Source organism: Camelina sativa, chromosome 13 (assembly GCF_030686135.1).
Source record: "Camelina sativa cultivar CO46 ecotype springtype chromosome 13, ASM3068613v1".
In the NCBI taxonomy this organism is placed as follows: domain Eukaryota; kingdom Viridiplantae; phylum Streptophyta; class Magnoliopsida; order Brassicales; family Brassicaceae; genus Camelina; species Camelina sativa.
The window spans coordinates 21,771,817-21,783,223 of NC_141892.1; the positions used below are offsets into that span (position 1 = coordinate 21,771,817).

Below are 11,407 nucleotides of genomic sequence, written 5' to 3' on the forward strand. Positions count from 1 at the left end.
ATGCGTCTCTCAACCCCATTCTGTATACCAAAAGAACAATAAAACATATTATTTATGTATATAAATAAAGGTTTTAACGCCCACTTCATTCCCACAAAAATCAATATACTAGTCATTTCTACTAAATACTCTACTCTCTAACCATGAAAATGCCAATCTACAAACAAGTATTCTCCTTCTTCTTATCCATTTTACTTCTCCAATCCAATGCTGTCTCGTGTGTACTAATGAAACCATGCAAGCATTTCGTCCTCTACCTCCATGACATCACCTATGATGGTGATAATGCGGCTAATGCCTCGTCAGCAGCAATCATGAACCCTATTGGATTCGGGGACTTCAACTTTAGGAAGTTTGTGATCATGGACAACCCTGTGACAATGGACGAGAATTATCTCTCGAAACCAGTGGCTCGTGCCCAAGGCTTCTACTTCAACAACATGAAAATGAATTTCAACGCTTGGGTCACTTTGACATTGGTATTCAATTCGACGATGCACAAAGGAACATTTACCATAATGGGTGCTAATCCGTATGCTATGGAGCCAACACGAGACTTATCGATCGTTGGTGGGACTGGTGACTTCCTCATGACTCGTGGGATCGCTACGTTCAAGACCAAATTCGTTCAAGACAGTACGTATTTCTGCGTGGAAATGAATATTAAACTCTATGAATGCTACTAATGATGTGTCTTGGGATTTGATGTTTCTGTGTTAAACATTTTATTGCGCTTTGTCCGTTGGTAATTTGATGTATGTTGTTATTATAAGTACCAAGTTGTCATTGAATAAACTAGCGCGTTGTAATGGTGTGTATTGGTGTCATAAATTTTGTATTATGGGCCACTGTAAAACCCAAAACAAGAAATAAGTTTCCCCGGCAAAATGGATGTATCTTGTTCGTTTTTTTTTTTTTGGTAAACATGTGAAGATTCATTACCAAATTTTGATGTTTTTACATAATACAAGGACAACAAAGAGAAGTAGAAGAATAAAATCTAAAGCATACAACATTACAAAAGAACACCGCAAAACTAGAGAAGACAAAAAGGATAGTACAATCGTTGGAGGAGGAGGAATCTCAATTCAATCGGTTTTGCCGCGAGTTATCTGCACCCGAGAGACAGCCCTCAAATACTCTGACGATGCAGGCCTACAGTTTTTCCGAGCGCAAAGATCATCTTTCACTTGCACGGACAAGCTAAATTGGAAGAAGTCACACCAACAAGAGCCCCCTATTTAGAGAAACACACTTCCAAATTGTAAACCACTGACAATAAAGAAAACTCGAACTGCAAAAGTAGAACCTTGATTGATGGAAAACCAGCTTCGTTACAGCCTATGCGCTGATAACTTTGAACCTACATCAGATCAGCCACAACGATTAGACAGCCGCAGCTTCGCTGGAAAAGATCTAAGCCATCGGCATTGGTCTCAGAACAAAGAACCCGTCTGAGTTACATCGGACCCGCCACAATGGTGACATAGCAGCTTCGCCGGAAAACAAGGCATTGTCAGCCGCACCACCAGCCGACGTGGTTAACCGATGGACCACCGGAACACTCTTACATTGAGCGAAGGCAGAAACAACACCGGGACAGAGAAACAAATACCACCACCAGAAAAGCACAGCCTAGGAAAAGGAACCAAAATCAAAGTCGAAGAAGAGGCGAATGCAGATTCACCAACGCTGGCAAAGATCAAATATCTCCTAGTCTTGGTTGGATTTTCAGTGGTCATTACCAGTTGTGTCCTTACACTAACAATTTTTAGTTAAAGTATATTGTATTTGTATCAATGATGTGCTAAATTTAGAATCAAACCTTATTATTGTGCTATTCGGTGAGAATTGACTTTTTTGTATATATTTTTTTTATCACATATATAAAAAACATGATGTTCATAATAATAGACGAGGCATAGAATTTGAGATTATTATAAGACTTAGACTCTTAAAATCATGCAACAAAAATAAATAACTAAAATACCTTTAGCAAGTAAAGCATCTATGAGTTTGTTGTAGTGATCGATTCCAGCTTCGTTTATTTGTCCCACGCCATCTGTAAACAAACATACATAGTATTATTATCACGCTTTGAGATTTTAAAGATTTCATACTTTGTACTTATATAGTAACATTACATTACTCAATGTAGAGTAGATTCTAAAAACAAAACAAAACACAACAAGATTAGAAATACATACTTGGAAAGATGCGGACCAAGAAATGGAGAATCTGTAAGCATCCATTCCCATGTTCTTCGTAAGTTGTACATCTTCCTGCCATCATGATAATTTCAATTAATCAAAACCTCATTTATTAACTTGAGGACTAAAGTGTTTAGTCTTCACTATTAAGGAAACTGAAGACGTTTGTAAGTGTATTGATGGTTACATCTTGAGTTTTAACTGTTGCAGCGAGTATATGGAGAACGTTTCTAATTACTTTATCCCATCGTTTCAAGGTAGTTCTAATTATCTCCTTACTTCACAGTTTGTTCTCCCTTGTTTGCTGCACCGTCTTCCCCGTCCGAAGCCTTCTTGATTTTTGTATTCTGTTTTCTAAGTTTTAATCAAATTTCAAATGTGAATGTTTTACTGTTCTGTGATGTAACCAAGTACCAGTCATATTCTTGTATTAGTAATATACAATTTATCATGCTCGAGGCCTTTGAGATAAATATAATTTACCAAAATAAAATCCTATAAACAGATCTACTCTTTTTATATTGAAGAACTGATATTAAACTATTACAATATATGTATGATGTGATTTAGATATTTATAAAAGTAGTAATGTTTATATTGTATAATTAAGATATTTTATTAATAACATTAATAGAATTAACATTAATTTTGACAAAATTATATGAAAAGCCATTGAATTTAAGAACAAAATAAATTTGTTTATTAAAAATAAAAAAGCTTACTCATGAAAAGTTAAATTTTAATAGTTAAACAAGTTTTTAAAAGCTTTTAATACTATCTCTTTGTAGTCAAACAAAAATATATCCAAAAATATATCTTTCTTTCTTTGAAATATTTATATTATATTTCATATAGAAATATATCTTCATAAAATTGATTTCCAGTTTATTACAATCTTTTTTTAAATGAATAACAAAAAAAAAGAAGACAAAAGAAAAAAAGTCATAGTGAAATGTACTTTATCTTCACTTACAATAGTGTTTGATATAAAAAAATGTATAAACCTAAGGTTGAGTATTCGGGTATTATCCAATACGGTTTTTATGCCCAGACGGCCAGACCTAATATTAAACCTAATGATTTCAGAGTTACGATTCTATAAATAATTGTAAGCTACTTTTTTTCAACCCCACAATATCTATTTTGTTTTCTGCTCCTGCCCAGTATAACAACCTCTTTTGTACTTTTTGTCTTCTCTCTTTCCCAACGAAATCAGGTAAGACTCCAAATTTTTCTTTTTCTCGTTACCATTATAGCGAACATTCAATATTTGGATCTATCAAACTCTTCTCACAATCTAAACGAGCATTCAATATATATATATATATATACTTGGATATAGATCTCTCTATTCCGCATGAAAAAAATATATATTGTATATTGTATTATCTTTTTTCATCTATTTATTTGTAGTTTTGGTTATTTGTTCGTTTAATTATGTTAATTATTATACACATGAAGCCATAAATCTCAACGTGTTTCGATTTTTATTATACAAAAAGCATTTTCTTGTTTGGTTTGATGTAATTTATTAGTTATATGTTGTTTGTTTGCAGAAATGAATATTCCTGAAGTGGCGTTTGTTGTCTTGGTGCGACTTCCGTTGAAAAGCATTGCAAGATTCAGATCAGTGTCCAAAGAATGGAAAGATTTGATCGATTCAGACTTCTTCCGAGATCACTTCACCTCTCGCAACTCATCTTCTTCAATCTCGTGGTCAATCATTCAGATGCAATCTCACAAGCTGACACTTGAAATTGTGGGTCATCATGGCTGCAAAACATGGGGACTTGCTCGTTCTCCGGGATCTTTCATGAGTTTCTTTGTCGAGAGAGCAATCAATAAGATACAAGTCTTGGCTTGCACCGATGGATTGGTCTTGATTTACTTAGAAGCTGCCGATGATACTCCTATGTATTACGTTGGAAACCCTTTGTTTCAAGAGTGGTTTCGAGTCCCTCTCCCTCATTTCCTCACTTTGAAAGATCTTTCCGGCTGCACAAGGGTTTCAACGACACTGGATTTGTTACGAAGATGCATAGTGGTATCGTTGTGAGTTACAAGGTAGTGTTGGTGATGAGTCACGGTCGTACTAAAGTCAGTTTTGCGATTTACTCATCTGACACAGGGAAGTGGGAAAATCGAAATGTGACTTGTCCTCGTCATGAATGCTGGTTTGGCCAACGCAAGTCGATTGCTTTGAATGGGATACTTCACTGGTTTTCAAGTCTCATCTATTATTTTTATTACTATGATTCATATGGAGGTAATGTTGATGATGGGTGTCGTATCATATCTTTCCCCGATAGTGGAAAAGATGATGTGTTGCGTCGTTTTAGGAGAAACTTAACAACCTCGGAAGGGTCGATTGTGTATTTCAACGAGTACCGTGAAAATGAAAACCGCACGTTACGGGTTTGGAGGCTGGTCAAGTACACTGATTGTCCTGAGGAGGCGTGGCAGCTATTATGGGAAGTCAGCTTGGTTTCTATGATCGAGTTGTTAGGTATCGATTATTTCCCGGTGGTGATGCATCCTTTGAACTCTGAGATCATCTACCTGTGGTGCATGGACAAGAAAGGTATGGTCTTGTTTAACTTGAGGACATTAGCGTTTAGTCTTCACAAGGAAAACAAAGACGATAGCAAGTGTATGGATGGTTGCGTCTTGAGTTTTAACATGTGTAGCGAGTATATGGTGAACATATGTGGCTACTTTATCCCACGGTTTAATTGTGTTCCTAACCCTCTCATCTTTTCACAGTATGTTCTCCCTCGTTGGTTGCACCGACTCCCTCTTCCTCCACCTACTTAGTGTGTAGCTATGTTTTGAGTTTATTTGTAATATAATTTTCATGCATCCACTAAGACAAACATTTGCACCATTATGTAAGGACGACATGAACCTTTCTATTCAATCGAAACAGTGATTCATAGGTGTTTTATATTTATGTGCCCTATGTGTTTTTCGGTTTAATAATAAAGTTCAAGTTTATATTTAACATTTTGGATTCTAATATTAAAGACAACACAGTGATGAATCTGTTTCCATTAATGTATTAGGATTTGGGTGTATTGATAACACTCTTCCCTTCTCTTAATTATATTATGTAAGTAATATATATATACATGAGTATGTTATGTCTATTTATTATTAAGGGGTGATAACATGAACCAGTACAACTCTTCAACGGTGATTGTATATATATGTGTGGCAGTTGAATCGTTACAACAACGGTTGTATTCTCATAACGGAAGAGACACTACCAAACCAAATACACAACAAAAAATAGATTATTGATATTCTTCATCAAAGATTAAGTGAAAGCAGTAAGAGAAAAGAAAATCAATTACTGAAGACTTGGATCCATCATCAAGGATAGTCAAGCAATGGATCAAAATTAGTGTTTCTTTTTCTCTAAAAAAATGTTAATGCTTGAATTAAATCATGTCTAGATGATCTTTGGGACATATAGATTTCATAAATATAAAAAACTAAATTTATATTTGGTATCAGAGCCAACTAAATTTGTTTTATATTCACCGTTGGGCGTTAATCAAACATATTGTATTTGTTTGATGAAGTGTTTAAGTTTTTCATTTATTCTGGTTATTTGTTTTGCATTCATAAATGAGTGCTTTAGGGTACGAAATAAGTGGGGGGTATTGGTTTAAGATTTAGAAAGAATTTTAATGACTTTAAAAGTTATGTAAAATATGTTGTTATTCAATCAAGACTTTTTAAAACTCCTTAAAAATTTGGTGTTATTGGTTATGGATTTGTAAAAAGTTATCTAAAATCTTGATAAATCTAGTGTTATTGGATTCAGAGTTTTATAAAGTCATTAAAAGTTTTATTCAAGTAAAACAAAATAATCTTGGATTGTTAATGAATTCAAATTATATATTATTGGTTTAGGATTTTATATCATTTCCTTTATTATAAAAGTCATGAAAACTCTTTCATCTAGAAAGATTGTGAAAGATTTTACGAAAGATCTTATTATCGGTTACTCCATCAGCAGATTTAAATAATTCTTTTTTTTTTCTTGTTTTCTTTTAAGGATCTACGGATTCTTCTTTCTCCTCGTCAGTTCTGGTTCATGGATGGGGTTTTGATTCGGTTAGCTTCTCAATTTTCACGATTATTCCCATTTCATCTTTTCAAAATTAGTTTCGTGATAAATGAACATCACTGTTTTGTTTATACGACTCGAAGTAAGTTCCTTCGATTACAGTTTGCTAATTTGGGCTATGAATAAAAAGTCGAAATCTTTTGAAACAATCTTTCAGCGTTTTGTTTTGAATAAGTGTGTTTTGTGATCCTGTCAATTCTTATATTTAAGTTTAGGCAAGTTTTATGGTAAAGAATCATGTAATCGTACAGCAAGGTTTCGTAATTCAGGGTTTTTATTATCGGTCAAGTTTGATCATATCTTGGCCTATCTTTTTTAATGGACTACTATGCACACTACAACAAATATGCACATTGTTAACCAGAGAAAAACGCTATCATAGGTCTTTGATAGCGTTTTCATGAGCGCTGTTTTAGGGCACTGTTATTATATGTACCCCATATACAATAGCACTTATTACGTATGCTATGTTATAAAAATATAACATAGCTTTAAGAAATTGCTATATTATCAAGATCATAATTTTGAAAAAATTTATACAACATTTGTTTTTTCGTGCTATGTTATAGTTTTATAGCATAGCTCTAATAAACTGCTGTATTATCAAGATTATAATTTTGCAAAAATTTATACAATATTTAATTTTTCGTGCTATGTTATACATATCTAATATAGCTGTTGCGAAATGCTGTTTTATCTTGTTTACTGTGCTATGGTATATTCTTTTATCATAACGTTTACCTGTACTTTTATAGCATTTTCTGATATGTGATTATAGCACACATAACCTGTTTTATAAAATCTCATAAAATCTGATTAATAAACGTCTCAGATCCAAAATACATAACAAAAGTCTCAAGAACATCAGTTTACCATCAAAGTCTCAAGAACATCCAAAATAAACAAGCAATCTCAAGTACTTAACATTACACAATAAAACCATCAGTTTAAGACATAATGACCTTGTTCTCTGGCCAAGCAATGCAGGAGCTAAGTGCATCTTCAATAATCTCTATTTCATCGGATGGCCTCCAAACTTTTACATTTTTCACCTTCACAACATCTATCCACACTTTAACTGCATTAGAACCCAAGCGAGTAAAGTGAACCTTATGTTCTGGATCATTTGTTCCCCATCGTCCTTCAGCCACAACCCTATTCTTTTCAGTTAAATCCATCAACTTGCACTTCTTATTCTCCTTGGAAATAACTTTATTAATGCGCTGCCATGTTTACAATATAAACCATCAGTCATCATATAATTAACAAAAACAACTTCATAACATATGAAAACACTTACTGGAGACTTCCTGAGAGGAGACTGTGATGGTAAAGTATTCTTTATTGGTGATATTGGACCCGTTGCATCATCAACAGGAGACTCAGAACCAGATGCAGACTTAGAAGACATAGATGCAGATTTGGCCTGCGATGCAGCCTTTGAAGCTGTTGCTGAAGTTTTGGACTCTGTAGCAGACTTAGAAGCTGTGGCTGCAGACTTGGCCTTTGATGCAGACAAAGAAGCATGTGATGTAGCATTCTGACCAGTTGGAGTTGAGGGATTTTCAAAATCAACCTTACTCAGGGGCCAAGATACGTAAGCCATCAAACAGTCCTCAAGAAATGACATTTCAGCTGTAGGTCTCCATAGTGATGTATCAGGCTGCTTTACTGAATCCACAAATACTTTAACTGCTTTTGGTCCAAGAGGAATTCCGTTAACCAACGCACTTGGTTCTTGTGTCTCCCAACGCCCCTCAGCAACAATGACGTCACCCTTAGACAAATCCAATAGTTTACATTTGTTTCCTTGTATACCCTGTTAAACACAATCAGTAAACAAATCCAATATAATTAATTAGCATTATAGACAGGGGTAATACATTGCTAACACATTGCTAGAAATTATAAATACCATAGGGGCAATGTCTTCCATTTGGATGTTGTTGTCTACCAGTCTACACTTATCAGTTGGCCATGCGATTATATGTCCAACAGCTTCTTTCATATGAAAGATCTTTTGTGCAGGTCTCCATAGAAATGCATCTGGTTTATATGCAGCTTCAACTAACACTTTGAGATCATAAGGGCCAAGACGACAGTCATTCACTATGTCATCCGGATCAGAAGAAAGAATCCGACCCTCACCAACATTTTCATCAATGTCAGACCAATCAACAAACACACACTTAGGATGTGCTCTTTTGTTTACACTCTGCAACAATTTCATGAGCAACTAAGAATCATAAACGACACTAAGAAGAATCACTTAGCTGATATGAAAAGAAGTAAGAATATGTTACTCTTGCAGCTGAGTTTTCATCCATTTCAGCTTCTGGTCTCTGTAACATAAACAAAAATAACATCAATTTATATTACTCTAACTGGCTGATGAATAGTAGAGAACTCTTAAGTATCTAACCTGATTCTTGATTCTGCCAAGTTCACTTTCCAAGGCATTGACCTGTTTTACTAATTTTACTTGCCGCTCTTCCATTTCAGCCATACACTTGCTCTGCATTTGTAAACAAGCTAATTTGGTCTTACTCATGCCTCTACCCATTGCCCTCAGCCTACCAGAATTGTCAGGTCCTAAAAGCTTGGCGAGGTGATCTTCATCTGGATTTGTTAAAAATGCTGGAGCATCACTTCCACCAATTTCAGCTGCTTTTTGCTGAAAAACATAAAGACAGTTTCAGGTTTTACTAGTCGATAACACACTATTTACTGGTGTACAACTCTATTCAGACTTACAATCAAATCAGCTGCATTCGTATCTACTGGTGTACCATCCTTTTTGGTGCGAGACTTGATCCAAACATCTAGTCTTGTCACGCTGGAAGGATCTTCACTTTCAGCTTTCTGTTCCAGAAAACAAAATTTCAGTAACAGTACAAGCACTATGTATAATAATAAACAACATAGTTGTAGTATATATGCTTGCCATTTCTTCTGTTAGTCTGCTGATCCCTTTACGACTAGTGGTGTGAGGTATCTGATTCTTTCTTTTTGCTTTATATTTCTCACTCACGGCCTAATAATGAAACATGTTAATTACTAATCACCAATCAACTACTAAACAATTATAATCACAAGTAATTACCTTAAATGCAGCACTAGTTTTGAGTTTGACAAATTTTTGCCAATCAACAGGACCAATATTTGGTGGTCTCAAATTCATCCTCTCTTGGTTATTTGCAGCCAAATTTATAGCCTTCACCGTGACAGACTTGTGTGATCGCCACAAATGTCCCATCTGGTGAATCACAGATATCCTTTGCCAATCTTCATCAAGCTCAAACCTTGCCTGCATTCACTTACACTCACACCATAACTATAAAAGTAAACATGTTCAATTGAGAGACTTTTTAAAAACAAAAAAAAATTCTTGTTACCTGAACAGATCTCAAGTGCAACCGGGAGAAGCTGTTGCATCAAGACATGATAATCATGTGATTTCAGACCTCCTACCTTACACTCTTCTACTGAAACTCCTCTTGAAATATTAGAACAGTATCCATCTGGACCTTTAAAATGAAATAGTCGTTTGCAAAAAATCTTCTTCTCATTCTTGGACAAAGACCAAGGTGCTGCTGGAAGATATGTTCTCTTTCCTTTTGTGGTAGGATGCAACTCTTTTCTTAGACCAAGATGTTGAAGATCCTTACGAGCATTAAGACCATCCTTAGATTTTCCACAATGCAACAATGTGGATACAATGCTGTGAGTCACATTCTTTTCTATGTGCATTACATCCAAATTATGCCGTACTGGTAGATCCTCCCAATAAGGCAGAGTAAATAAAATGGATCTTTTCTTCCACCTTGATAACTCATCTTCATCTACTTCTACTTCCTCATCTTCATCGGATTCACTTTCATCATCATCACTGTCAAACACTGGTTCTTTATAGACAGTTCTCTTTCTCTTCATCCCAGCCTTTTTCACATTTCCGAAATCATTTTGGAAGTTTTTCAGATTCTGATGAACTTCATGACCAGTTAAAATTCTTGACTTTCTCCTATGCTCAACTTTTCCATCAAACCAAGTCTTCTTTTCCCTATATCTGTGTGTTGGAGCCAAACCTTTTCTATGACACATGTAGACATGTTTCCTGCTAAACTTCAACCACATACTATCAGTATTTTTCCCACACATAGGACATCCCATTTTACCTTTTACTTTACAACCAGCAAGATTTCCATACGCAGGAAAATCACTAATGGTCCAGAGAAGCATTGCCTTTAGAGTAAATGTACTTTTACTAAAAGCATCATACGTTAGCTCTCCATTCTTCCACAGATGATTCAAATCCTCAATAAGAGGTTCTAGGTAGACATCAATATTATTACCTGGTTGTTGTGGACCAGGAATCAATAATGTCAACATTATATTCTCCTTCTTCATACAAAGGTGAGGAGGCAAATTGTAGTTTACCAATAGCACAGGCCAGCTACTATAATTACTATTCTTCATGTTGAATGGATTAAATCCATCTGTGGACAGCCCAAGCCGTATGTTCCTTTCTTCAGCTGCAAATGAAGGATACTTCTCATTCATCTAAGCCCATGTAACAGAATCTACTGGATGTCGAAGTTTTCCATCAGTGCTCTTGTTAGTGTAATGCCACCGTAAGTCCTTAGCCATGTCCTCTGATCTGAACATTCTCTTCAGCCTTGGTATAATTGGAAAATATCTTAATACTTTCTGTGGGACACCTTTCTTTACCTCATTAGTCCGCTTATTAGTCTTCCACCGTGAAGCATTACATTTGGGACATTTATCAAGCTTCTTTAACTTCTTTCTGAAGAGGCAGCAATCATTAACACATGCGTCGATCTTTTCATATCCCATATGAAAGCTCTTTAAAAATTTCTTGACATCATACAATGATGTGTGAAAGACATTACCATCTGGCAACATGCTTGGCAATGTCTGAAGCAGTTCATTGAAGCTCTTATCCGACCAGCCATTATGTGTCTTAATCCTAAACAAAGTCACAATAGCCGATAACTTGCTGTGGTTTGAACAGCTAGGGTATAGTGGGGTTTCAGCATCCCGG

General features: G+C 35.3%; 1 protein-coding gene and 2 pseudogenes across 1 annotated transcript; 2 read left to right on the forward strand and 1 right to left on the reverse strand.

The window, feature by feature from the left end:
* Nucleotides 1-94: 94 nt before the first annotated feature.
* LOC104737116 (dirigent protein 12 pseudogene) lies at nt 95-888 on the forward strand (annotated as a pseudogene).
* A 2,823-nt stretch (nt 889-3,711) lies between these two features.
* On the forward strand, nt 3,712-5,158 carry LOC104738372 (putative F-box protein At3g23950 pseudogene; annotated as a pseudogene).
* A 1,978-nt stretch (nt 5,159-7,136) lies between these two features.
* Nucleotides 7,137-9,701, reverse strand: LOC147929829 (uncharacterized). The gene is made up of 8 exons (XM_010457222.3): nt 9,449-9,701; nt 9,290-9,379; nt 9,100-9,207; nt 8,768-9,019; nt 8,649-8,687; nt 8,261-8,560; nt 7,646-8,164; nt 7,137-7,568 (listed from the first exon to the last, which is right to left on the reverse strand). Exons 1-8 carry the CDS (start codon nt 9,656-9,658, stop codon nt 7,293-7,295), a joined length of 1,794 nt encoding a protein of 597 aa, XP_010455524.2. The 5' UTR covers nt 9,659-9,701; the 3' UTR covers nt 7,137-7,292.
* Nucleotides 9,702-11,407: the final 1,706 nt, after the last annotated feature.

Excerpts from the sequence above, each read along its gene's own strand:
- LOC147929829 (XM_010457222.3), bottom strand. The coding sequence starts at position 9,658 with ATGCAGGCAAGGTTTGAGCTTGATGAAGATTGGCAAAGGATATCTGTG. Across the intron at positions 8,688-8,767 it reads TTGGCAGAATCAAGAATCAG|AGACCAGAAGCTGAAATGGA; the intron begins GTTAGATACTTA and ends TTTATGTTACAG. Across the intron at positions 8,165-8,260 it reads TGGAAGACATTGCCCCTATG|GGTATACAAGGAAACAAATG; the intron begins GTATTTATAATT and ends TGTGTTTAACAG.